The 26,154-nt window shown below is 39.7% G+C and overlaps 2 protein-coding genes across 4 annotated transcripts in view; one reads left to right on the plus strand and one right to left on the minus strand.

The window, feature by feature from the left end:
* The window catches only part of ELP2 (elongator acetyltransferase complex subunit 2), a 42,919-nt gene extending 36,783 nt beyond the window's left edge, over nucleotides 1–6,136 (minus strand). Inside the window, exons 1-3 of one of the 3 annotated variants that reach the window (XM_046671388.1) lie at nucleotides 5,863–6,136; nucleotides 3,345–3,423; nucleotides 508–578 (exon numbers count right to left, since the gene is read on the minus strand). In XM_046671388.1, the coding sequence (XP_046527344.1) occupies nucleotides 508–578; nucleotides 3,345–3,423; nucleotides 5,863–6,000 (288 nt within the window). In that variant the 5' untranslated portion in view covers nucleotides 6,001–6,136. Of the gene's footprint in view, nucleotides 1–507; nucleotides 579–2,887; nucleotides 3,173–3,344; nucleotides 3,424–5,862 lie in introns of those variants that run through there. The other 2 variants (XM_046671390.1, XM_046671389.1) reach the window with 2 other exon arrangements.
* A 478-nt stretch (nucleotides 6,137–6,614) lies between these two features.
* Nucleotides 6,615–25,365, plus strand: SLC39A6 (solute carrier family 39 member 6). Its single transcript, XM_046671391.1, has 10 exons — nucleotides 6,615–6,819; nucleotides 8,497–9,231; nucleotides 10,684–10,867; nucleotides 11,654–11,823; nucleotides 13,133–13,351; nucleotides 18,396–18,501; nucleotides 20,339–20,716; nucleotides 21,929–22,009; nucleotides 23,117–23,307; nucleotides 24,118–25,365. The coding sequence occupies exons 2-10, from the start codon at nucleotides 8,506–8,508 to the stop codon at nucleotides 24,268–24,270; spliced, it is 2,208 nt and encodes a 735-aa protein (XP_046527347.1). The 5' UTR covers nucleotides 6,615–6,819; nucleotides 8,497–8,505; the 3' UTR covers nucleotides 24,271–25,365.
* Nucleotides 25,366–26,154: the final 789 nt, after the last annotated feature.

Raw genomic sequence — 26,154 nt, forward strand, 5'->3', positions numbered from 1 at the left:
GTATTAATTTTTGCTACCACTGAAAATAGAACAAACAACCCATGTAAGAGAAGTTTGAAAATTATTCCAAAATAATGGGAAATTTACAGAAATGATTGACAACATATGAATATGGGAGCAGATATTAGCAGAAAGGGTACAGGGCCTGTGAAGCAAGGAAGACAGAGGATCTGGATTACTGATAAGCAAGAATGAGGCAACTTCATAAAGGAAGAACACAGTAGAAATAAGGAAAAAACTGAAAATAAAAGTAGATATAACACTCATTACTTCTAACTACAGTCATGTACCAGATAACGATGTTTCAGTCAGTGACAGACCATGTACACAACAGTGGTCCCATAAGGTTAGTACCATATAGCCTAGGTGTGTACTCGGCTACACCATCTAGGTTTGCATAAGTACACTCCATGATGTTCACAAAACGACAACCTTGCCTGACACATTTCTCAGAATGTATCCCCATTGTTAAATGATGCACGACTGTATACATGTATCTATACCCACCTGATTATTCTCTATTTCCCAGTGAATCACTTGATTATCAGATCCTCCAGAAACTAATTCAGTAGAAGGAGCTGAAAAAAAATTCTCTCTCAGTAAATGCTTTTGTTTCTTTTTCCCCAGCTATTTTGAAAAATTTCAAAGTTATAAAAAAGCTATAAGAACACTCATATACCCTTTACCTAAATTTACCAACTGTTAACATTTTGCCGTATTGGCTTAATATCTTGCTCTCTATAGGTATATATACAGACCTTCGTTTTTGACAAACCATTTAAAAATAAGTTGCATACATGAAGCTCTCTGATCCTCAAACACTTTACAATATCCCCTAAGAACTGGAACATTCGCCTACATTATCACAATGCAATTATCACATTCAAGAATTTTAACATTGATATAGTATCATTATATAATATACAGTCCATATGAAAATTTCTCCAGTTTGTCCCAGTAATGTCATTCATAACTTTTTTTTTTGACTCAGAATCTAAGGACCACACATTGCACGTTTAATTCTCACATCTTTTTAGCCTCCTTTAATCTAGAATAGTTTCCCAGTCCCACCCAACCCCATGCGTTTTTTTTTTTTTTTGCCTGAGGACGATTTGCCCTGAGCTAACATCTGTCGCCAATCTCCCTTTATTTTATATGTGAGCCGCCATCATGGGATGGCCACTGAGAGACAAGTGGTGTAGGGCCACGCCCAGGAATCAAACCCGGGCCACCAAAGCAGAGCGCAATGAACTTAACCACTAGGCCACCAGGACTGGCCCAGTCCCCTATTTTTTGTGACAGTGAGAGTCCTAACCACTTGTTTTGCAGAATGTCCCTCAATTTGGATTTATCTGTTGTTTCCTCAAGATAAGATTCAGGCTAAACACTTTTGGCAGGAATAACACATATAAGACATAGTCAGTTGCTGCTTTGAAGTATATGGTATGTTTTTGAGATCAAACACATATTTCCAAATAGCTCTTTTAAACACTTACAACTTCTTGTTGATAAGAAAGAGGAATAAGAACCAAAGAAGGGGAAATAATATAACAATTTTGATTTTCCATTTATTTGTTTCTTCTGCCTTAGGTGCTGTTTGCCTAAGGAACTTCAAATTTGTATTCAGAAGTCCGTTCATGTCATAACCCTGCTGCCTGCAGCTGTGATCTTAGCTTTAATTTCTTCATGTATCACAGAAATGAAACCATTTACTTAACTACATGCTTTTGAGAATTACCATAAGGTACATGAAAACAGTATTTTAAAAATCAGACATTTTAAGGATATGAATGATATTATTAAGATTTTACATGTCACTGATACATGGGTTAGAAAGAATACCTGAATTACCTGGCAGTAGAGCCCTATTCTTAGAGGAAATCAATCATAATAATTACATATTACAGTGATACACAAGCAATTCATTTTATGTAACCTCACTTTTAAAGGGAAGATAAAATATACAAGCCCAAATTAATATTTTATAATGAATCCCTATACTGAGATTTCAAGAAGTCTTTGATGTCATTTGGTGGCAATTAATATAATTACAATTGTGTTTTAATATCTGCACTAACAGCCACTCTTTCTACTATTTAATGGTTTATATTGACCCAATGTGACTAATCCTACATTATCAACTGAAATAAGGAGCTTATTAAACTTTTTTTTTTTAATGTCACAGATAAAAATCATAGCAGTCTCACTAACTCACAAAATTCTGCATTTGTGTCTGGCTCATAATGCTCTCAATAAATGTTTATGGAATGAAAAATAAATTAATTCAGAGTCCATAAGAATTCTACAGTAAGTATATTTAAGACATGAGGAAATTCCACAGGACTGTGGAAGCACCATCCAAAATACAATACATTAATTAAAAATTCTGGAGTCACAGAATCTTAGAAATGAGAGACCTGGAGACAATCTAGTCTAGCACTTCTTAAATCTTTTTGGTGTCAAGACTTTTACACTCAAAATTTTTTGAAGACCCTAAAGAGCTTTTCTCTATATGGACCATATGTACCAATATTAACCACATTAGAAATTAAAACTGAGAAATTTGAAAAATACTTGTTTATTAGTTTACTTAAAAATAACATACATGTTAATATAAATAGCCCTTTCCAGGGGAGGGAAGGACTCTATATTTTCCAAAACAAAAAATTAATTTGTTTCACATTTCTGCAAATCACTTTAACGTGTGCCTTTATTAGACTACAGCTGGATTTTCCTATCTGCTTCTCTATTTAATCTGTTGCGATACCAACATCATGTGGCTGCTAGAAAATGTAACTGCACACTTGTGATAGAACGGAAGTGAAAACTGTGAATAACTTCTTAGTATAATTCTGAAAATAATTTTGACCCCACAGATGTCACGAACCTTTAAAGGTCCCCTGATCCAGTCCAAGCCTTTACTTTTCAGATGTTACTAACGTGCAATCTGGAGTCAACAGAGTTGCAATGTCCTGCCTAAAAGAGCAACAGTTTGTCTGTGGCAGGAAGAAACCTCCAAGTTAAATCTTCTGAATCCCAGCCTGGGCCCCAACACAGGCCCTGTTTCCAGGCTTTCAATTAAAAGCTGTGGGCAATGGCAGGGGTCTCACCACAGTCACGGGCTGCCTCTATCCTTATCCTAAGCACTGCTGTGTCCTCCATGCTTCAAGTGCTGCAAAAGTACAGATCAGATATTTCACTGGGCATATCATTTTTCTTCTGTCTTCCATTTGTATAATATCAGATAAGCTAAGGCTAACTCAGGAGTGATGAAAGAAAAATGACTAACCATACTTTATCAGAAAACAACTGAGATCAGTTTTAACAATCAAATTAATACTTACAACCATCCTGTTTACAAATCCACTGTACACAATTGACTCGAGCAGCGTGACCATTCAGGTTGGTGATAACAACTCTTTTCTTTAGAAAAGAAAACACCAGTTAGTGAATTAGAATTTATCCTACAGAGGAATTAATAAATTAATTAAAATCAGATTTCAGTGTTTTTGATGCTAATATAAAGTTCAGGATTACTTCACACAGAATGGCCTTCCTTAACTTTTTTCTTTTTGAGGAAGATTAGTCCTGAGCTAACATCAGCTGCCAATCCTCCTCTTTTTGGTGAGGAAGGCTGACCCTGAGCTAACATCTGTGCCCAACTTCCTCTACTCTATATGTGGCACGCCTGCCACAGCACGGCTTGACAAGCGGTGTGTAGGTCCACACCTGGGATTCAAACCGGTGAATCCCGGAACACTGAAATGGAATGTGCGAACTTAACTGCTGAGTCACCAGGCTCGCCCCTTAATTCATTAATTTTTAACAGTGGCTTAAACCATTCATTCACTCTCATTCATTCCTGCCTTTTTCACCACCCACATTCCCAGTGTCCTGGGCTGTCATCACACTGAGCTCTCAGGTCTTCATCCGCCTAGCTCCTGCACACATACCACCCGTCCCCATCCTTTTTCATCTGGGGAGCCTGTCCTGACACCCCAGGCTAGACAAGGAACTCTTCCTTGTGCTCCCATAGGTCTCAGGGACTACTTCTACCATGCATGCACCAATTTGAGAGTTTTGTTGACAAAAAACTTCTTCAATAGAGGAATTCATGACTCACAGATACAAATTCATGGCTCATTTTGCATGCCATGGCTCATCAGGTTTTGAGTTCTTCAGCCTTAATGATAAATGGTCACCAGGCCACAACTACTACGGTCCTCAGGCATCAGATCCCTTCAGGGCCGACAGCCAGGTTCCCAGTAGACCCTCAGACTGCTGCTTTCCACCAACATCACTCCACACTTGGGATTTCTTTACTTCACCTGCTGGTGAAGATACTACCTCTGTGACTACAGTGCCTTCTTCTTTACAGCCCCTTTCTCCACCTATTGCCAAAAGCACTGACTCCATACCTGTTTATATGCCAACTGGAATTCTCATGGCTAATAAAAAAGTATACAGAAGTAAAACTGCATAAACATATATTTCACACATGGCTTATTGAGGTTGGGAAACAATTTAGTCCAGTGTCTCTCTCACTAGACTGAGAATTCCTTGATGGGCCGGAATTATTACCCATTATCTTTGCGTCATCATCACCCAGTCCAGGGCTCACCAGCCCATAGCAGGTCCTCAAAAATTTGCTGAATGAACACCATCCCCAAAACTTTATTTTAGCATCTGACATGCTCTTATTCTTATACTTAATTAAATGCCCAACCTGCCAATATTTAACAAAACAAAGTACTTCTTAGGCTCAATATACTTCTTTTTTGATATGCTAAAAATCCTCTAACATAGCCACCAGGTTATCACTAAAAATTAAAATTTGATGGAAGGTATGGGCACAAATCCATTAAACGGCTGCAGAAAGACCGGCTCCTATAGCTAAGTTGGTCCTTGGTTGATGGCCACTGTAAAGTTTACCTTTGGTTTTATGTGCTTTCTCTTGCCAGTGAAGAGTGCATGGCAATAACAAGAAACAAGAACTGGGAGGAAGCAAGCAAATTCAAGACAAGGAAAAGTGAATACAAATATTTTACATATAAATTTGAATCTGCAAAAGATGTAAGGATAAAAGAATTTTTAATCAAGTTAATAAGGCATTACAATAAGAAATACAGCTATCCCCTGTACCGCATTTTAATTTCCAACACTTTACTTTTTATACTGTGGCTCCTTCTGAGAAGCAACACTAACTCTATCGTCCAAAATTAGCCAGTTGGAATGGGTGATAATGAATTCTAGGAAGCATGCAAAAATTAGTCACTAGAGAAGCCTGGTAGGGAAAGAGCCAAGAAAATAATCAACCGGGTGAAATTCAGGTAATGGTTAAGTTCTGCCCTATAACTTAGGGTCCCCATCCCCTATGACCCTCACTCACTCCAATAGCACTTTCTTTAAAATGTCCGTTCCTGAAGCTAAAAGAATATTTTTTTGAAATTCAATACAACAAAAGTTGACTAAATAACAGAGGGAAATATAGAAATGAGATAGCATCTGTATGATAATATCTTTAATCCATACCTAAACAGCAAGTCTTTTAAAAAACCCAACTGATTCTTTACCAGTACTACAGTTCCCACGAAGGCTTCAGAAGAGGTGGTCATCACTCGGGTTTCCTAAGGGGTGCTAACAGGCCACTGATGGCAGAACGCGAGACGGCGAGGGGCAAGCCCGGAGCGCCTACGGCGGACCCGTCGCCCAGACAGCCTCCCCTAGGCAGACCCGACTGCACACCGGGCCTCCTCGCTCCGGAGCTGCGTCTACAGTGAGCTGCGTCTACAGTCCGCTCCGAGTACACCAAGCTGATTCGGCCCCAGCACACAGGGTCAGGCGTCTGGCCACCTCTCTTACCTGAGGGTCATAGAGCACCACGGAACAGGACGTGCCGAAGGCCAGAAGTCCTCCGGGCCCGGAGCTCCAGCTCAGGGCTCCCCGCACCCGGTTCGGGCAGCAAAACACGTGAGAAGCCTCCAGTACTGTCGCCACCATGTTGCTGGCCGGTGAGGGGCTGGGGCCCGGGCGTGCACTTCCGCCCTCGGAGCGGAACTACTCCCGCGCCCGCCCCTCCCGTGGCGCTATCCGCGCCGCGTTTCTGAGGCGGCCGGGGGCGGAGTGGAGGCGGCCCCGCCCCCGCCCCCGCCCCCGCCCGAGTAGTCCTCCGTGCCCCGCTGCAGCTGCCAGTTGACGTCTTCTGGTCCCTGGCCCGGCGCGCAAGCGCGGCCTCTGTCCCAGGAGCGAAGCCCGACCGGAGAGCTCAGGACCCTCCAAAAAGATCCGGGGCTCGTGTGCCCGGACGGTGTTAGGAACGTCCTGACGCCCCTCACGGCCGGGCTCCCTGCAGCGGTCGGGCCTAGTCTGGGGGTAGGGAGGCTCGACGAGCCAGTCTCGGTCCTCAGAGTGGCAGAGGGGCTACAGGAAAAGGCCCCCAAGTGGTCTCACGCTCCGGCGCCGGCGAACAGGCGGACACGCGGATCCGCCTGCCGGGGACCAGGTCCCGGACGGCACTGCGCATGCCCCGCAGCCACGGCCGGCGGAGGCGGTGGTTCCCGGCGGCGCGCTGCGCGCGGCGGCAATTAGTAATTGTCCTCCTGCTCCCGGGAAGCGAGGGCGCGTGGGGCGCGGCTTCGCGGTGGCTGAGTGGCGGTACCCCGGGCCGAGGGGCAGCTGGGCCGATGAGACCGCCGCTTTTCGGGGCCCTGTAGAGGTTGCTCAAAGAGAGAAGCACGGACCGGTTCCGAGCTCTCCGGACCGCCCGCGGGGAACAACCTGCGCGCGGGGCCGAGGGAGGGACGGCGAGGCCGCGGAGAGGTGAGTCCCGCAGGTCCGGGAGGGGGCGGCGTAGAGGGGAGCCCCGCGGGCCGGGGAGGCCGGACTTCTCAGTTTGGGGTGCACAGATGGGCTTCGGGGACTTTCTGAGAAAGCTGTCCGCCCTGTTCATCTCACATTCAAAGAAGGTACTGTCGTGTTGAAAAATAAAAAGCCCTTAGAAGCAGTTTTGTGCCCTCTTTCTCGTTTTCTCCACCCGCCCCTTTCTCCAGGCCTTTGTCCTTCGGCTTTCTTTTTTCTTCCAACACACGCTGACTTGCAGGCAAGGAGATCGGGCGGCAAATCGGCGACCGCCCTAAGCATCCTCCCTGGAGAAAGGCTCTGAGCTGCATGGAGCTGCTCCCTGAGTCAACCGTCTGTGCTTGTCCCCACCCAGCCCGCTCCTTGCCTCTCTCCTTCGAATGGTTTCTTAATGGTTCTCTTGCCTGTTAACTGAATTCCCAAAACTTCAGGCCCCGAAGATTCTTGTTTGAGGAGTCTAGCCTTTTAGTAGTTATATGTTTACATTTTCCATTCCTCCCAGTATGATAAGCAGCAATTGTACAACACATGACGGTTTATGGAGCACTTCCACATGCATTCGTTCATGCGGTTTCTTCAGTCACCCTGTAAAATAGGTATTACCAGCTTTTCCTGGTCCAAGGCAGAACAGCTGAAAGTGGTAGAGCTTGTTGCCCCTAGCTCTTGTCTCGCTCCAGAACCTGACCTTTCTGTCTTTCACAGAAGGCCGATGAGTTTGGTCACGATTACCATCTATGGTGCTAGATGTCTGCTGGGTCCTGAGATATCAGTCTGTCTGCTTATCTGGACTATACCTTCCTCTGCTTAACTAAATTCTGTTTTTCAAGGCTCAGCTCCATTCCTAACTCCTCTTTGGAGCATAAGCCTTTGGTTCCAAACAGTACTGTGTGGATGAGTGGTAGTGTATGATAAAATTTTCATTGGTTTATAGCAACGTTAGAACGAGGTAGGTTTTTTTGAAATTTAATTACTTAACGAACTACTACGCGGTTATTCAAATGAATGAGATCAATCTATATATGTATTGACATGGAAAGGTGTCATATGTTGAGTAGGAAAAAAGATCCCATTTGTGTCGTTAAAGTGGATATCAACTTGAGTATTCGTAGAAAATATCCTGAGGGATACACAAGAAACTGACAAGTGGGATGGGTGAAAGAAGACTTAAATTGATTTGTGTACAGTTTAAGAAAATATTTTAAATGTGAATTATTCTGAGTTTGTCATTTCTACTTTTTTTGATGTTAAAAGATTGTTTTATCAAATGATAATGGTGGTGGTGGTGGTAGTTGGGTTTCGTTTGCTTTTGAATCACTGTTCTGAACACAAGAAGTTGCCAGTATGGCTGTCGCCACACGGATCTCTCCAGTCTGTGAATTACTGTTGCTTTTACAGCACTAATTGCAGAGTCTCTTGGCACTCAACTGTTCTCCAGTGGTTTCACGTGTTTTAGCAATGCAAGGGTAGAGCCTAGGATTCTAGTTCTCTGTATTTTCATAGCACTGAGCACTACACATCACACTAAATGATACTCTAAAACCTTGATCATTTGACTAGACATCAATTTTCAGCATGAGATTTCTTAATTAAAATTGTTTTAGAAGTGAAGGCAAGAATTTTTTTTTCTGTCTCCTCTAGGAAGTTGCAATGGCAAGGAATTTATCTGTAATCTTGATCCTGACCTTCACCTTGTCAGTCACAAATCCACTTCATGAACTAGAACCAGCAACTGCTTTCCCTCAGACCACTGAGAAAGTTATTCCAAATTGGGAATCTGGCATTAACGTTGACTTGGCAGTTACCACACGACAGCATCATCTACAGCAGCTTTTCCGTCGCTATGGAGAAAATAATTCCTTGTCAGTTGAAGGGTTCAGAAAATTGCTTCAAAATATAGGCATAGATAAAATTAAGAGAATCCATATACACCATGACCACGAGCATCACTCTGACCATGATCATCACTCTCACCATAATCATGCTGCTTCCGGTAAAAGTAATCGGAAAGGTCTTTGTCCAGACCGTGACTTGGAGAGTTCAGGTAAAGATCTTAGAAACACCCAGGGGAAAGGATCTCACCGATCAGAACATGCCAATGCTAGAAGGAATGTTTTCATCAAAGATGGTGTTGCTGCTAGTGAAGTGACCTCAACTGTATATAACGCTGTCTCTGAAGGAACTCACTTTCTAGAGACAATAGAAACTCCAAAACCCGGAAAACTTCTCTCCAAAGACGTGAGCAGTTCCACTCCACCCAGTATCACAGGAAAAAGCCGGATGAGCCGGCCGGCTAGTAGGAAAACGAATGACTCTGTGAGTGAGCCCAGAAAAGGCTTTATGTATTCCAGAAACACAAATGAGAATACTCAGGAGGTAAGATGAGTGCTGTTTATTATTTTAATCAATAGGCCTGCTTGTCTGTCCTGTCAGTGCCATTCTGTATCTAGTTGTACAGAGTTTAAAAATAAAATGGCGAGGAAAAGGGAATTTCTGCTTTCTCATCAAAGCACTTGGCCCAAAGTGTCCCTCCTATGTTGTCAACATTCCTGATAGAAAACTCGAGAGGTAGTTCTTTGGTGAGAATAGTGCTGCTTGCTAAAACTATCTTCTAATGTAGAATTTAAAATAAGTATAGAAAGCAGATATGAGGATTATTTTTGGAGAAAGTCTTATATTTGGAGAAAGGTGAATATTAATAAAAAATAGAAAACAGGTTAAAAAAGCAGGAGTTAGAATCCATGTTTTAGGGAAAGGGGGAGTTGAAGGGGCTGAAGAACGCAAGAACAGTGTTACCTCCTTGGCAGAGGGATCACAATGACTTGTGGAGTGATAGAAATCGGAGCAGCTGCTAAGAACAACATGATAGACAAATGAAAGGTGTGGGCAGTAAGGTTCTGAGTTCATGTGTTTTTTCTAGACTAGACTTCCAGACTTACACAGTTTGCCTTGGCTGAGAGATATCAAGAACAAGGAATTACTTGGTATAAGTTAATAAACAAAACTTAAGTACTTCATTCAAACCATCACATGACTGTACTAATTCTGGGATAATCCTACTAACAGTCATTCCCATAGCAACACCAGTGATGAAGTTTGTTCTGAGTAGTATTGGCCAGGCATTGTGGGAGTTTAAAATAACTTTACAAAAGATGAGAAACAGGTACTACCACCAATTTTGGGGGGAGAAGGGGAGCTTAGATTACCCAGAGGAGATTCTCTTCAAACTAAGCTTGTCCTCTAATTAAATTGTTGAAACAACTGCCTGCTGGTACAGGTTTGTTTTATTAACCAGGCTTGCCCTCCACCGCAGTAATCTACATAATTTCACATTCTCTCATTGTAGAGTATTATTTTGCCAGGTATGTAGACAGAACAGAGCTAAGTTTTGCAAGTATGATCATTGCTGGAAGAGTGACGAGTCTTGGGCTTGTTTGGGCCAGGTTGACACAGCATTAGAACTAAAAGAACGTATTTCTCAATCTCTAATGAACCCCATTTCGAAATTAAAGCTCATTTCCTTAAGAGGTTTATACGATGAATTAACAGGCTTGTGAATGTCTGTTCATCCTCAGGCTTATTCTACTTGAGGCTTTCTCCCAAGAAGAAATAGAGGAGGTGGGATTCCACCATTGTGACATAGTATCTCCAGGTATCTTGAAGCAAGTTCCAAAGTACTCCAAATGAAAGTGGATTGTAATTTGCTTTAACTTAAAAAAAGCAAAGAAGTAGCTTCATTAAGGAAAGAGTGTTGTGTCATCAAACAGCTCTTTTGGATTCTCTAATGGGCATGCCTTTTGGTGATTTTCACTGATTTGTTTCCTTCAGTGTTTCAACGCGTCAAAGCTGCTCACGTCTCATGGCATGGGCATCCAGGTCCCGCTGAATGCAACAGAGTTCAACTACCTCTGCCCAGCCATCATCAATCAAATTGATGCCAGATCGTGTCTGATTCATACAACAAGTGAAAAGAAAGCCGAAATCCCTCCAAAGACCTATTCTTTACAAATAGGTAGAATTGCCTTTTTTTATGTAAAAATATTTTTCAATAGATAGACTTTTGTTGTACTTTTCCTTATATTTACATCAACCTGTTCATTTTTCAGCATAATTCCAAGTATATCATCTTAATTGTTCTCTGCCTTAAATGTGAAGAACCAAGTGTGTTAGCCTTACCCTAAAATAAATAAATAAATAAACAAACTTAGATTGCAACTTGTCTGAGGTCATCCTACAGGAGGAGGAAGGTCAGAGTTAGTTTCTGCTGTTTAGGAGCTTAATTCTGGTACGTCGCTATTAATAGATGAAACTAGGATAAGCTCTGCTTTGCGTAGAGCTGCATTCCTCTAAAACTATAGTGAAGAAATAATTGCTTTTACTGAGGAAATTATTAAATTCCTGGTTTCCTTCTCTTTCTTTCTTCCTTCCTCCCTCCTTCCCCCCTTTCCTCCTTTCCTCTTTCTCTTCTCTTTCATAATTTAGCTGCTATGGGAGTCTGAAAGCTCAGTTCCCACGTGAGCCAGAGATCGTCCTTGGTAACCATTTTTTCCCCCCTTTCACTCCCATCTGGAGAATCTTCCGCTAGACTTGTGCTCTTCACCTGGAAGGTTCAGTCATGTTGTTCATTTGAGCTAGCAACAGGTTTCTCGGTAATTGCTCTGTTACCACAGTCCTCCTTCACTGAGTTTGTATTTCTTTAGCTTCCCTTCTTTTATAAGTTGCTTTATGCTACTCCAAAGTCACTCTTTTAAAGTTTATCAATTGAAAGATTTTTCTTTTACTGTGTTTTGTTTGACAGCCTGGGTTGGTGGCTTTATAGCCATTTCCATCATCAGTTTCCTGTCTTTGCTGGGTGTTATCTTAGTGCCACTCATGAATCGGGTGTTTTTCAAATTTCTCCTAAGTTTCCTTGTGGCATTGGCTGTTGGGACATTGAGTGGTGATGCTTTTTTACACCTTCTTCCACATGTAAGTATGGTAATTTGTCCTGTTAGTGTATTTTATTATTCAACATTGAAAAAATACATATTTTTTTGGTTTGTACTAGAATTCTTTGTGTCAATATTTATAAAAGGTTAGAAATTTAGTTTAGAGGAACTGATTTTAAAATATATTTGGTAACTGAAAGCTGTATTTTTGTGTTAGGTCTTAATACATGGGTTTTATTTTCCTTTTCTCTTTGAGGGAATTTACTAAATACAGCCTAATTTAACTTTTTGGAGCCCAGTTAATAAAAGGAGACAAATTCTGCGTGGATATTATTACTATGACAGACTGCCACAGTGTGAATTATCTGCTTACATGTTAGTGTGATTACCACAGAAATGAAAAATGTGACTCTTTATGTACCAAAAAAAACTTGTTTTTCTTCAGAGTTGAATTTATGTGTGGATTTAGAGATTTACACTTGTGACACAAGTAAATTCTTAAATAAAACAAGTTTGGTAAAGTTTATTTAATATTTCCATTAAATGTTTGGAATAGGGGCTCAGGCAGAATATCTTTGGATCTCATTTTTTAAGTTTCCCTTAGAGGTTTTTAGGTAAGTGGGAAAAAGAAATCACTCTATTCCTGGAGCCCTGCATACCTCATCGTGTTCCATTCTGTAGTGAAAAACTATTTTGCTAGGATAAGCTCCCTGACCGCCAGATGGCAGATGGTCAAGAACACGTGCTTCTTGAAGCGGCATGTGCATGGGTGTACCCTATGACATACTCCCCTCCCCCAATCTCACCTCAATTCGTGTGCTCCACACTCGATTCCCTAACTTGCAGTGGCAAGAGTTCCTACCACACTCACTGCAGGCTGCTGGAGTGGTGCACCTGGATCTTGGGTACCTGCTGGGCCCCTTTACACAGACTGGGCTTCTTGTAAGCACACTGACAACACTGGTATGAGCTTTTCAGTTGGGAGAATAAGCAGTAGACACTACATGCCTGTTAAGTCTGGCCGTCCCTTTTATTTGTGGCCATGGTAATTTGTCAACATTGAAAATGCCCACTACCTATATATCATGAGAGTCCTTGGGGAATGCCTCTGTCTTAACACTAAACGTATCCACTCTAAGTGCCTTAGTACATTATATATGTTAAGCTTTAGATAGCTAGCTGCCTGCAGGCCATTTTATTTTTAACATCCTAAACTTCCCCTCAGCTCTCAAGTATCCCATTAATTGCCTAATTCTGAATGGTTTCAATTTGACCTTATTATCTTAGCCAGTTCTTCTGACATGTATGAAACTACTGAATTTATAAAATATGTATTGTTTTTCCTTTAGTCTCATGCAAGTCACCACCATAGTCACAGCCATGAAGACCCAGCAATGGAAATGAAGAGAGGGCCACTTTTCAGTCATCTGTCCTCTCAAAACATAGAAGAAGGTACCTATTTTGATTCCACGTGGAAGGGTTTGACAGCTCTAGGAGGCTTGTATTTCATGTTTCTTGTTGAACACGTACTCACATTGATCAAGCAATTTAAAGATAAGAAGAAAAAGGTAAGAAAAAGTACTGAGTACTTACTATGCATCAGACATTCGTTAGAGTATTTCTCTAGCTAGACTGTTAACACAGCTTGTCCAGAGTGTATGATCTTCATTTGAGGTGGAGTTCAGTACCCTTGAGATAGTTTTTGCTCCCAGAGGCATTCATGGAGAGCAGTTCTGTATCTTGATAACCCTGGAGTTTTCTGTCTTCAGTATTCCCTTCAAACTCATGAGAGGGTAGGAACTGAAGGATCAGCGTCTATATAAATGACCAAGCAAGGCACAATTAGGGCCTTGAAGATCAGAAGCATCGTAATTATGGTCTTAGCAGCGGCAGTGGTTTCACAGGTGTATCTTATCCCCAAACTCATTGAACTGTGTACGTTAAATATGTACAGCTTTTTATATATCAATCATACCTCAGTGAAGTGGGCTTTTTTTAAAAAAAAAAAAAAAGCATCATGGATACACTGTTGACATTCATTGGTAGTTACAATTAACTTTAAATTATTCACCCAGTAGCTGACCATTCTGTTGTCTTTCAAAGGATATATCACTTTCACAGACTTGCCCTTTGCAAATTGCCACCAGAAAATATTATGAAGCCGAACAGTAGGCTCTTTATTTCTGATAAAAATAGCCCTTGAGTCACCCGTGGTTATCTGCCTCTTCTAATCTGATATGACCGGGCAAGTCAGTCATAAGACTGTCCTGGTGGGGACTCTTTAACAATGACATGTACACATCTTGGACATTTTAATTTACTAAAATATTCATACACTCATATTCTGGTCATTCAGTGTTGACCAAGATTTTCTTTGAGTAGGTGTTCTGTATGATCATTTTTTTTCTATAGCCTTGCTGCTTCATGTACAATTTCCAATTTTGGTTTCTCTAAAATTGACCAAGAGGTTACACACTTATAAAGCTATTTTGAGGGTAGAGTCTGTGGAAATTTTAAAAATTTTATGCAGTGGTTACCTTATATAATTTGATAGACTTTGTTTTTTAGCAACTGGCCCTTGAATCTCTCAAAAGCAGCCAACTTAAGTTTTCATAGGAGTAACTATTCTCACCATCATTTCATAGTTTGAGCAATATGTAATTAAATTGTGCAATTACAGTAACAAGTATAACTGGCATGAAGAGGTTTGAAAACTAACATAGTTGATTCTTGGTGAACATGGAGCTCATGGTGGGAAACAAGTACATGTGTGAACAGGAGAGTAGCCTCCTCCTCCATCCTATGAATATTTACCCTTATGGGTTTTGCATCCACTAAAATCTCAAGTCGCAGGGCTGGCCCAGTGGCGCAGTCTTTAAGTTCACACGTTCCACTTCAGCGGCCCGGGGCTCGCTGGTTGGGATCCTGGGTGTGGATCTACGCACCACTTGGCAAGCCATGCTGTGGCAGGCATCCCACACATAAAGTAGAGGAAGATGGCACAGATGTTAGCTCAGGGCCAGTCTTCCTCATTCAAAAAAAAAAAAGAGGAAGATTGGTGGCAGTTGTTAGCTCAGGGCTAATCTTCCTCAAAAAAAAAAAAAAACCTCAAGTGGCAACATTTGAACCTTCTCTGTACTGGACCTAACTTTAGAGGGAAGAAGTGAAATAAGAATAGCTTATTCATTCTGAATCCAGGAAGTCATCTTCCGTGTTCCCATTGTCTCAGCTGCTTTTCTTGGACTGGTTTGAGAATATATCCTACTTCTTTATGTTCTTTGGAATTATTCTTATTGTAAAAAAACATGATCATTTATAGTTTTTTGGCGGGGGGGAAGGTTGGAAGTTTGTTTTACTATGTTTCTGGTTGAAATGCCATAATTTATTTAACATTCTAATTTCAATTTAGTTTTCAAATTTTACTGTAAAATAGCTTTTCTTTAATCTGGCACTCTATCACATGGGACTCTAAGAGGTAGGCTCTCTGTTATCTAATACAGAATAGGCTCTTTTTCAAACTCTAGATTATAACTCTTAGTGAGCTGTGAAATCAATCTGTGTCATGACTGGTGTTTTTAAATGCAACAGTAATATTACAGTATATTACAGTGTATATGTTACATATATTACTGTGGGTTGTAGTCAAAGAAATTTGATAATCTCTGTTCTAAAAGACTTTCTGCTGGAATGAAAGCTCTTAAGAACCAGGACCTTTCTGTCTTTTTTAGTGCTATATCTCCAATGCCTAGAATAGCATCTGGCACATAATAGATGATTGGTAAATATTTTTTGAATGTATAAAAAACTTTAAACAGAAAATAAGCATAATTTCTAGAGAAAGATTTCCCACAGGAGTTTTGTGAACATTACATGTTCTCTTCCTTTTTAGAATATATTGAGTATCTTTTGTCAAGGGCATCCAGATCTTAGTGTTACTTATTTAAAAGTTTTTAATCTCGTTTGGTTCTCTCAAAAAGAAAAAAGACTGTTCATTATACAGTGAGTGTTAGGAGCTCTCCAGCCTCGTAACAGAACATTTTACTTAGGATTTTCCTTCAGACATCCATCGTGCACCCCGGGAGAGTCTATATATCTTAGCTTTAAGTCATCTGCCATACATGTCAATTTGAAATCTCTCTATTCAAATTAGGGTTACATCTCATATTTGATATAGATAGACCTTTATAACAAGTTCAACCTCAAACTTTCTTTCTACCAGTGAAGGTTATTGCTCATGCTAGAAATCTGAGCATCATCTATAACGTCTCCCTCATCCTCATATTCAACCTAGTTTTATTAAATATATCCAGGGTCTTCCCATTTCTGTCCATTTTCCTTGCTATCATTCTAGCCCAAGCCATGCTTATCTCCCACCTGAGTGACGGCAGTTACCTCCAAACTGGGGTGTCTACCTTATTTAGTTTTTGTCTTCCAATTCAGAGTAGAGCAGAGCAGGCAGAGTAATTTATTTAAGTGAAAATCTGATGAGGTTGTATACCACAACTTAAATCCTTTCTTCAGTGACTTCTCACTGCTTTTAGGACAAAGTCCACAACTCTTAACTTGGTTTGCCTCGTCTGGTCTCCTCCAGCTGCCCAGCCTTATCTCTAGCTGCTTGTGTCTGACCTACTAGGCCCCAACCATCTTGAACTTCTTTCAGTTCCAGGAGGGGGCTGGCCCTTTCCTGCTTTAGGGCCCTCCCACAGGCCATTCTCCAGGCCTGGAATAATACTTCCACCTCTCCACACACATACCCACCCCCACTCCCCACCCCGCCCTTCCCCAGCAAACTCCTGCTTATCCTTAGGTCTTGGTATAAATATCCCTTTCTCAAGGAAACCTGTCCTGGGACTTAGTTCTTGTTATACACTCTCATAGCACTCTGTTTTTCCTTTGTAAAATGTATCAAAAATTGCAATCAAAGAATTGTGTATTCGCTATGTCTATAAAGCCTCCCTTGCTGTAGGTGATAAGTTCCATGAAAGCAGAGACCATGTGTATCTTGTTTTACATTGTATTGCTGGCAAAATAATCAATAACCATTCTCTAGATAAGAGAGATAAGGTGAGTTTTACTTGAGCCAGGGTGAGGATTATAACCCAGGAAGGCAGTTTCCACAAAGGAAGAAAGTGGTCTGGAGAACCATGGTTTTCAGAACACTCTTATTCCTTTTTAGAACAAAGAACATACATTAAACACACCCAGGATACATGTTCATCAAAGTTTCAAAGAGGTATTCAGTTGCAAATTAGCAGGTCTGCATGACCCTGATTGCAGAGGTGGAAGGAGGGACTAATACAGGCGTTACCAAATAGGGCATTACCAATAGGGTGTAGGAGGGGACGTATGCATTCTTAAGAGAGTGCATTCTTTCATGGTTAAAGCAGATGTACAGTGTATTTTTGATAGGCTGTAAGTCAGTCTTCTTTAGTTCAAGCCAAGTCAATTTTGAACCAGAACTTACCCCATATACCTCAATATGTGAAAATCTCCTGTCAGAATGAAAGAATTGGTTAAACTATAAGTTCTAAAGAGAGTCCTTGCCCAACAAGAAATAAAGCATCAACTAAAGTGATTTAAAATACCCTGAATTGGTTTATTTTCACAAATATTTAAGTACTTTCTCTATTTGAGGCATTATTCTAGGGGTAGGTATAAGTATTTGTGTGCTTGCCTTTAAAAACTCTTACAAGCTAAGAATGTACAGATATTTTATATGCTGTTAGAGCTAGAATGAAATCTCAGCTATGGGGGTGATTGTTTAAGCCATATTCAAAGGTATGCAAATAGGAAATCTATTATTTGTGTGACAGTTTTCACCATTTTGAATACTATCTTCTATATAAGTAAAGAAGACACAGGCACCATTGTTCAAACAGTGACCTTGATGCCTGAGCTCAGAGATAGGGACAGTATCTCAGGCATGGTATTCAGGTGATTAAAAAATTCAAGGCTAACTAATAGAGATTTGTTTAAAAAGAGAAAGCTTGTTAATGGTGTTTTATTATAGGAAAAGTATTTTAGTTTTAATAACAAATACATGGTCAGTGTCACAGTATAGTTTTATATTATAAAAAGTATGGGGTTTTAGTGTCCAAAAGAGGGATGGAGAAAACCAAGCAGTTGGTTAGCAGATCACAAAATGCCTCTAGCTGGTTCTAAATTAATAACCTGAGGCAGGGCTCAATTTTAATGTATGTGTGAGTCACCCAGGGATCTAGTTAAAATCCCTGCTCTGATTCATTAGGTCTAAGCTGTGGCCTGAAATTGTTCATTTCTAACCAGCTCCCAGGGAATGCTGTGTTGCTTATATAAGATCGCACTTAGAGTGGATGGCCTAGGGGACGTTCAGAAAGATGAACATGTGATTTTTCTACTTTTCACCTTATTGAGGCATTGATGCTTCGCCTTTCTGGACAGTTATTATGCCTAATACACACTACTAGATGCTGTGCAAGTTAAGTACAGGCCCTGCCCTTAATAAAATGGCTTTTATGCCAATAGAGGTCTGTTACTCTGTTGTCTTTTTATCTTTTGCTTAACTGTTTATTTAAAGCTGTACACATAAGCAAATCAACTATTTTAAAATACTGCTTTTCCTTGTTATTTTAGAATCAGAAAAAACCTGAAAATGATGATGACGTGGAGATTAAGAAGCAGTTGTCCAAGTATGAATCTCAACTTTCAACAAATGAGGAGAAAGTGGATGCAGATGATCGTAAGTCCTGATGAGTCTGAGACCTGGAGGGAGTTCGTTGCTCTTTGATTTGCAGGCAGCTTGGACTGTCTGGAAGAGATGGGGCCATGTCCCCCCCTTTTTTTAAAAAAAAATATCTGCTACTTTTTCTTTTAAATTGCCAGGGAGTAGGTTGTTTCTATGTATACTTACTTTCTCTTTCTATAGACCTTTTTTTATTTTGAGGTAAATTCAGGCTTACAGAAAAGTTTCAATAATAATACAAAGAACTCCTGTCCCTTTCCTTTATTCCTCAGTTATTTTACCTACATTTATCATTCTCTTTCTTTGTGTACACATGCACACACTTTTTCTCCTAAACTGTTTGAGAGTAAGTCACAGACATGTTTCTTCTTTATCCCTAAATACTTCAGTATATGTTTCCTAAAAGAAAGGACATTCTCTTACATAACCACAGTTCAATTACTGAAATCAGGAAATTAGTGCTGATACAATGCCATTATGAGTCTGCAGACCTTATTCGTGTTTTTCCGATTGTCTTTAAAATTCGTTTATATTCCCTCCTCCCACAAAAGAAAAAAATTGGTCCAGAGTACAATCCAGGATCAAATGTTGCATCTAGTTACCCCTCATTTTAGGTTTGTCTAATTTTTTTTTTGTAATTAGATTGATTAGTTTTGGCAAGAATTAGCACAAAGTGTCATTGTATCCTTTTTAGTGACATGGTGTGCCACCCAACATGATGCTCTTTGTCATATGCTGGTGGCGTTAATTTAGATCGCTTGGCTAAGGTTGTGTCTACCATGTTTCTCCACTGTAAAGTTACTATTTTTTCTGTAACTTGACTGTTAGCTTGGCATTTCTTGTGGACAGATTCAGTTAAGATTAAAATTTTAAACCAAACTCTTCACCAGGACCCCTGGAATCTTCCCTTCCTTATACATGTATTTCCTTAGTAGGTGGCTCCCTTCCCACAAGAGCCTAAGTTTCTTGATGGCAGAGACTTCGTCATGCTTCCTTCTATCCACAGTGCCAGGCAGGGTGCCTGGGCCAGAGTAGGTGCTCAGTAGATAGTTGCTGACAGGGGAGGGAGAAGACGTTATTTTTACTACTGCCTGTGTGTAAGATTCCCTGTCCACCTTTTGTTGTCCAACATGCTGTTTTTGTCTAAAGGCCAAGTAAAATGCTCTTGCTCTTCTTCCTGCATCTATTCTCTCTTTAACCTTTCTAATGGACTCCACTGAAATACATAATGATGAGAGGACATAGCTGCTCTAGAATTGGGCCACAGTGTCAGGACTGCTCCCAGGAAAAGTGATACCAGTGAACAAGGCAAAGAAAAAACACAATCGTATTGTTGCACTTTACTTTTCTTTGCACAGTGGTTTTTGGTGATGATGGTATTTCACATTCTTCTGTTTTTCCTTGAATTTTGCCCTCAAAAAAGAGGAAGTCAGACAACAGGATTATGCATATTTTTAATTTCTGATTTTCAGTATCTTTCTTAAATATTGTTCTAAAATAAGTATATGCTTCTTTTATAATCAGGAAAAAAGTCATCTTTTAAAATGTAGGGAGGCAGAAGAAATTAAGGGAGGATCTGGGGGGTAGCTAGGGAAAGTTCAATTTAAAATCTATTCCTAATATGAGATCATTTAATTTCTAAAATTCATTAAAACCTATTGATGTTTTTCATTAATAATACTCTAATGTTTAGTTCTGCGGGTGTATGTGAGAGAGTCACCATGCTTTAAGATCTTTTTTGACTTGAATTGTCAGTGGGAACGTTTGAAATGTGTCCAAGCACATTAACACAGCTTTCTGTCTCTGTCCCAATGTCCTTTATGTTTATACCTAGGACCTGAAGGCTATTTACGAGCAGACTCACAAGAGCCCTCCCACTTTGATTCTCAACAGCCAGCAATCTTGGAAGAAGAAGAGGTCATGATAGCTCATGCTCATCCACAAGAAGTCTACAATGAATATGTACCCAGAGGGTGCAAGAATAAATGCCATTCGCATTTCCATGATACACTCGGCCAGTCAGACGATCTCATTCACCACCATCATGATTACCATCATATTCTCCATCACCACCACCACCAAAACCACCACCCCCACAGTCACAGTCAGCGCTATTCTCGGGAGGAGCTGAAAGATGCTGGCATCGCCACATTGGCCTGGATGGTGATAATGGGCGACGGCCTGCACAATTTCAGCGATGGCCTAGCAATTGGTATACATCTACATATTTGCCCCTTGTTGGTTAACTCTGAAAATGACACATTAAACTACCAGTCCAATTTTGACAAAGAATAGGTTGGTTTTGATAAGGTTACTAATTTCTAAGATTATCAAAATATTATTTCTTCCTTGGCTACTTTGACAATGATGTACTTGATAAATGTTAGATAAGATTAAGTGCTCTACCTAGCCCATTACCTAAAATTGTAGTATCAAAATTTGTTTTAATTTGCAAGGTCTTAAGATCAGGCTCTGAACTGTATGGAGCATGTGTTATTTTTTTCGCCCTATGCATTTAAATTCGCTTATCTGCAATATGAACAGTATTTATTAAGGTAAAAGAATCTTTTCCATTATCTTTTATGCTAAAGGAATCTTTGTATGTCTGATAAGTTCACTTACCAATCTCCAAAGAAGAACTATAGAATTTTTGCTATTAAATTATTACACCACAATTGAGAGATAATAGAATACTTACAAATCTTAGAAGGAAGGAACTGGAAGGAACCATGGGAATAATTACAGATTAGGCAGCTGAGGCCTGGCGTGGGGAACCACTTGCCCAAGGAGCAGTGCTGTTTTGAAGCCCAGCTGTGATGAGGCCAGCTCATCACAGCTTGGTTCCCTGGGAGCCTGGTGCTCTTCCTCCTCTATTGTGCACAGTATAAATGACAAAGGAGGATGTGCAAATGCTCAGTTATGGTTTAGAAGCAATCAGTTATATAATGTGTTAGCTGGAGAGGAGCGGTTTGTCTTAGACTCTTCTTATGAGACAGTGAAAGAATGAATGTAAACAAGCCTAATTACATAGTGGATTCTTCCAAGACCAATGAAACATATTTGTACTCTTGACTGCTAAGTTTTTTCCTAAACTTTTTGTATCAGCTTATTTTATGTTTTTAAATAAGTGTTTTATATAGTAGCAATTACTTCTCAGGTTTGTATAAGATTATCTAATCACTCTAAGGCATATTGGAACTTTCCCTTTCTCAATCATATCTACTTGTGCCCCTTTGGGAAATTTAAACCTAATTGAATGTAATCTAAGGCTATAAAGAAGATACAGAGTGCAGTTGGGAAAGTTCTGTTTATTCACAACCAGAATGTAGTTTATTTCTTTTACCTCATTTTTATGCTCGTAGGATTTAAAACAAAACAAAACAAAATAATGTAGCCAAACTTTTTGTGGTTGATTTTTACACAGGTGCTGCCTTTACTGAAGGTTTATCAAGTGGTTTAAGTACTTCTGTTGCCGTGTTTTGTCACGAGTTGCCTCATGAACTAGGTAAGAGAACCATATAAATAGTATTTTCCAGGTGGATGAAGTGTCCTGGTTTCACTGGCTTTTGCTAACGATAGTAGTTCCCGCAAGCCTCCTCCTGACTTTTATGCCTTCTTGTACATCTGCTAACCTAGCGAGCCTTCTTTTCTTACTGAGCACAAGTTTGTTTCCAGCCAGAATTTTGACTCTGAGTACAGTTACATGATTACCTGTGTGGGGTTGCCAAAGAAGTACCTGGGGCCCTGCTCTCATCCTCTTCCCCTACCAAATATCTTCTACCAGCATCCTGGTGACATCAGTGGGTCATTATCTTCATACACACAATATAAGACCACAGGAATCAAAGGAATCATCTTCCATTATCAGAGAGAGGTTGGCAAAGAGAATCTCATTGGAGTTGAAGGAAAGGGAAGTTGATGAATTGCATTTTGAACGTTTTTCTTCTCTGTCACCAGGACTTAAAACCTTCCAAGAATTGTTTTGGATCCCAGTCCATGTCCTTGTTTTTCTTCCTATAGACACATACTCACACACACCTGTGATGCCATTTTCACTTTTGTTGCTTAGCATGTGTTCTGCCGTTCAGAAGGCCTCCCACCTGTCTGCTCAGTGCCTGTAATCCTCAGCATCTGGTTTATGTTTCACATTCTCAATGCTTCGTGCTCCATGAAGCCTCTCCTAACTATTCCCATCTTAATTTACCTCTTTTTCTCCTTTTTATAAATAGTACATTATACTCTTTAGCTCTTAATTACATATTGCGTTTGTCATTTGCTGATCGTTTCATGTGTGTTCTTCACCCTCCTTTTGTGGCCAACCGTAAGCTCCTTGAAGACAGTGCAAGAGTGCGATCATAGATTCGTGGTATTTATCATTTGTTGACAAAGTGGAAGGCTCACAAAAAACTAGATGAAAAAATATCGTAGTTTGTAGAGCTTTTAGGGTGATTTACACTGCTTAATACTGTTGTCCCTGGGTAAGTCTTAATTTCACTTCTTTTTTTTTTTGCAAAAAAATTGGAGAATTTCTTGAATCTGGGAAATCTCTTGGGTATGTGTCTTAAAAATGATTTTTCAATTACTTTATCCCCTTTTCTGTTTTCTGTTAAAGGTGACTTTGCTGTTTTACTAAAGGCTGGCATGACTGTTAAGCAGGCTGTTCTTTATAATGCTTTGTCAGCCATGCTGGCATATCTTGGAATGGCAACAGGAATTTTCATTGGTCATTATGCTGAAAATGTTTCTATGTGGATCTTTGCACTTACTGCTGGCTTATTCATGTATGTTGCTCTGGTTGATATGGTAAGTTTTTAAGAAATCAAATTACATTATTGACTAAGAATAAAATAGAGAAAATGTTCAGTGAAACCTCATTTTTAAAAAGGCTTTAAATTAAATGCAGTAGTGATGAGGAGTGACTCTATACTCAGCAAGGTAGCATATACAATATAGGTCCTTTAGAGTTTATCTTTTTGGATTGTTCATCACAAGAACATCTTTATCCTGCCTAATGTGTATCAGGATTCACAGAAATATCTACCCCCTTTCAAAGTGTTTTTTTGAGAGTAGAATCTCAGTAATCAGGCATTGAATTGTGCATAGATTTGTAGGAAACCTAGCACAAGCCACATGTTGGCATGCTGTGTGTACTTCAGAATGCTTAAAAGTTCCTTATTAATGGACAAAGGAGTCACATCTTTTTGTCACCCAAGTCCACATAACAATCCTAGCCAATCTAATTGCTAAAATTTTATTTTATGTAGTGTAAGTTTCCATGTCTTTGAACTTCAGGTAAGCCACATGTTATATTCAGTTCAGATACAGGCAGTAAATGAAGCAGGGTAGTCAGCTCCCCGTTTTACAGTGGAGCAGATTGGACCGATGTGAATTTTGACTTGCTGAGAAGACCATGAATAATCATTGTTAATTAAACTGCTAGGAAATGCTGTGTGACATTATTAGCTAGCATCAATATGTATGTGGTCATGTTTTAAGGCATTCACTCAGTATATCCAGCTACATATAAAGCTAATATTCTCTCTTGCAAACTCTTCTAAAAACTAATCTGTGGTTCTGAAAACTTAAAGGTTGCTCTTTTTTTTCTCCTTTAAGGTACCTGAGATGCTGCATAATGATGCTAGTGACCATGGATGTAGCCGCTGGGGATATTTCTTTTTACAGAATGCTGGGATTCTTTTGGGTTTTGGAATTATGTTGCTTATTTCCATATTTGAACATAAAATTGTGTTTCGTATAAATTTCTAATAGGGTATAGATGCTAGAGTAGCTTAAAAAACATTGATGTTTATAGTTTGAATAGGTCATAGGGAGATGAGAGTTTGTACCCTGTGGTATGCAGCATTTAAGGTTAGTGGATTTTGTGATTTTTGTATTGGATATTGCCATTTATTATGCTCATAAGGTCAGTTATGGTGGTAACATAAAGATACGTTTTTATATTTAAGTTATTCTACTTTGGGAATATAAGCTATATGTGCAATTTACCAGTTTTGCCAGTTTATTGTATAAACACGAGATTTGGCATGACATGTTCTGTATATTTCAGGAAAATGTCTTTAATGCTTTTTCTTAGATCTAATTTAATACAGTAATTCCCATGCTGGATTTTAGGCCCCTGAACAACTGCTGGTGTTTAGGAGTCAGAACACGCACAAAGCCTAAGATACCCATAAAGCTTGAACTGAATTTAACCTAAGAATGAGGAGAAAAAGACAAGAATCTGTAAGAATTAAGAAGGCATAGATTTCTTACAAAAAAATCACAAAACTGGTTATAAAATAGAAGGGGAAAATTTAGATTTAAATTAAAAAGGCGATTAGTATAGAGTACATTCATAAACCTTTTTCTCAGAGTGTTAATGTTCCCGTAAAACCACAGTGAGCACTTTTTAGTAATTTAGGTGTACATTTAACTTTGTATAATGGGGAAGTCTAAATATATTTAATGAATTCAAGCAATATATCACTTGACCAAGAAATTGGAATTTTAAAATATTTGTGTGGAGATATCCATGTGAGTATGAGTAAGTTTCTCTATTTCCAGAAGACTTGGATATCCCCAAGTTGTGTATCACCCGAGGTTATGTGATTGGATGTCTGGTTATGCGGTTTACCAAATGTGAGCGTATTAGAACTTTGAGATATATAAGGACATTAAAACCACACTGGGTATAACTTAATTACTTGGATTCAGAAAGTACTTTCGTCTCTTTCAGTGCTTCAGTATTGTCATTGTGAGCAATTGTCATTTTTATATATAGTACTTTAGACATACTAGGGCTGTTTGTGGCGTTCTCTAGATGTTGCTTTTCTACAAAATAAATTCCCCATGTCACCTTGATATTGGATGTCTGATTTTTTTTTTAATCATCTTGACCATTTTTAAGTTTACAGTTTAGTAGTTTTGAGTATATTCACTTGTTGTACAATGGATCTTCAGAACTTTTTCACCTTACAGAACTGAAACTCTATACCCATTAAAAAAAAAAAAAAACTCATTTCCTCCTCCCCACAGTCCCTGGTAACCACCATTCTACTTTCTGTTTCTATGAATTTGAGATATCTGATTTTCTTAAGTACAATCCAGATTATAGTATTTATATCATTGTATTGGGTGGCTTTATTCAGTTTTAAACTCTTTATCTTAAAGGGCATTTCCACAAATATCGGTACACAGTTTGTTCCAAGCTGTCTCTAACTTTTTCCTTCCCCTAACAACCAGAGCCTTAAGCGTGAGAAGATCCAATATCCTACATTCTATAGAGAATCAGAAAAAATTGGACGAGACCCTGCACCCCACTAAGGCCTACTGAGAGACAATTGGACCAGCATGTCTATTCTCCAAACCAAGTGAAAGGGATGGATGTGGGTAACAAGACAATTACTTGGATTGGGGGTGTGTGAAAGGATGAGATGAGGCATCTCATTCTCTGGCTGAATGATTACTCTGCTTCAAAAGCCCACAGACCTACCCTGTTGTCACTGCTAGATCAGTGCAAGATAAGGAGGTTCTGAAATAGCTGGAAATGTTCTTCGAGTTTGGGGAACACAGACTTGTACCTACTTTTTTTACAGAGATTCTGAAGGTGGAACGTGTGCTGACCAGTCCACAAAACAGGACGAATAGGAA

Source organism: Equus quagga, chromosome 9, assembly GCF_021613505.1.
Source record: "Equus quagga isolate Etosha38 chromosome 9, UCLA_HA_Equagga_1.0, whole genome shotgun sequence".
Taxonomy (NCBI): Eukaryota; Metazoa; Chordata; class Mammalia; order Perissodactyla; family Equidae; genus Equus; species Equus quagga.

Coding starts and splice junctions, on each gene's coding strand:
- SLC39A6 (XM_046671391.1), top strand. CDS start 8,506: ATGGCAAGGAATTTATCTGTAATCTTGATCCTGACCTTCACCTTGTCA. Junction 9,232..10,683: donor CAAATGAGAATACTCAGGAG/GTAAGATGAGTG, acceptor TGTTTCCTTCAG/TGTTTCAACGCGTCAAAGCT. Junction 23,308..24,117: donor ATGTTGCTCTGGTTGATATG/GTAAGTTTTTAA, acceptor TTCTCCTTTAAG/GTACCTGAGATGCTGCATAA.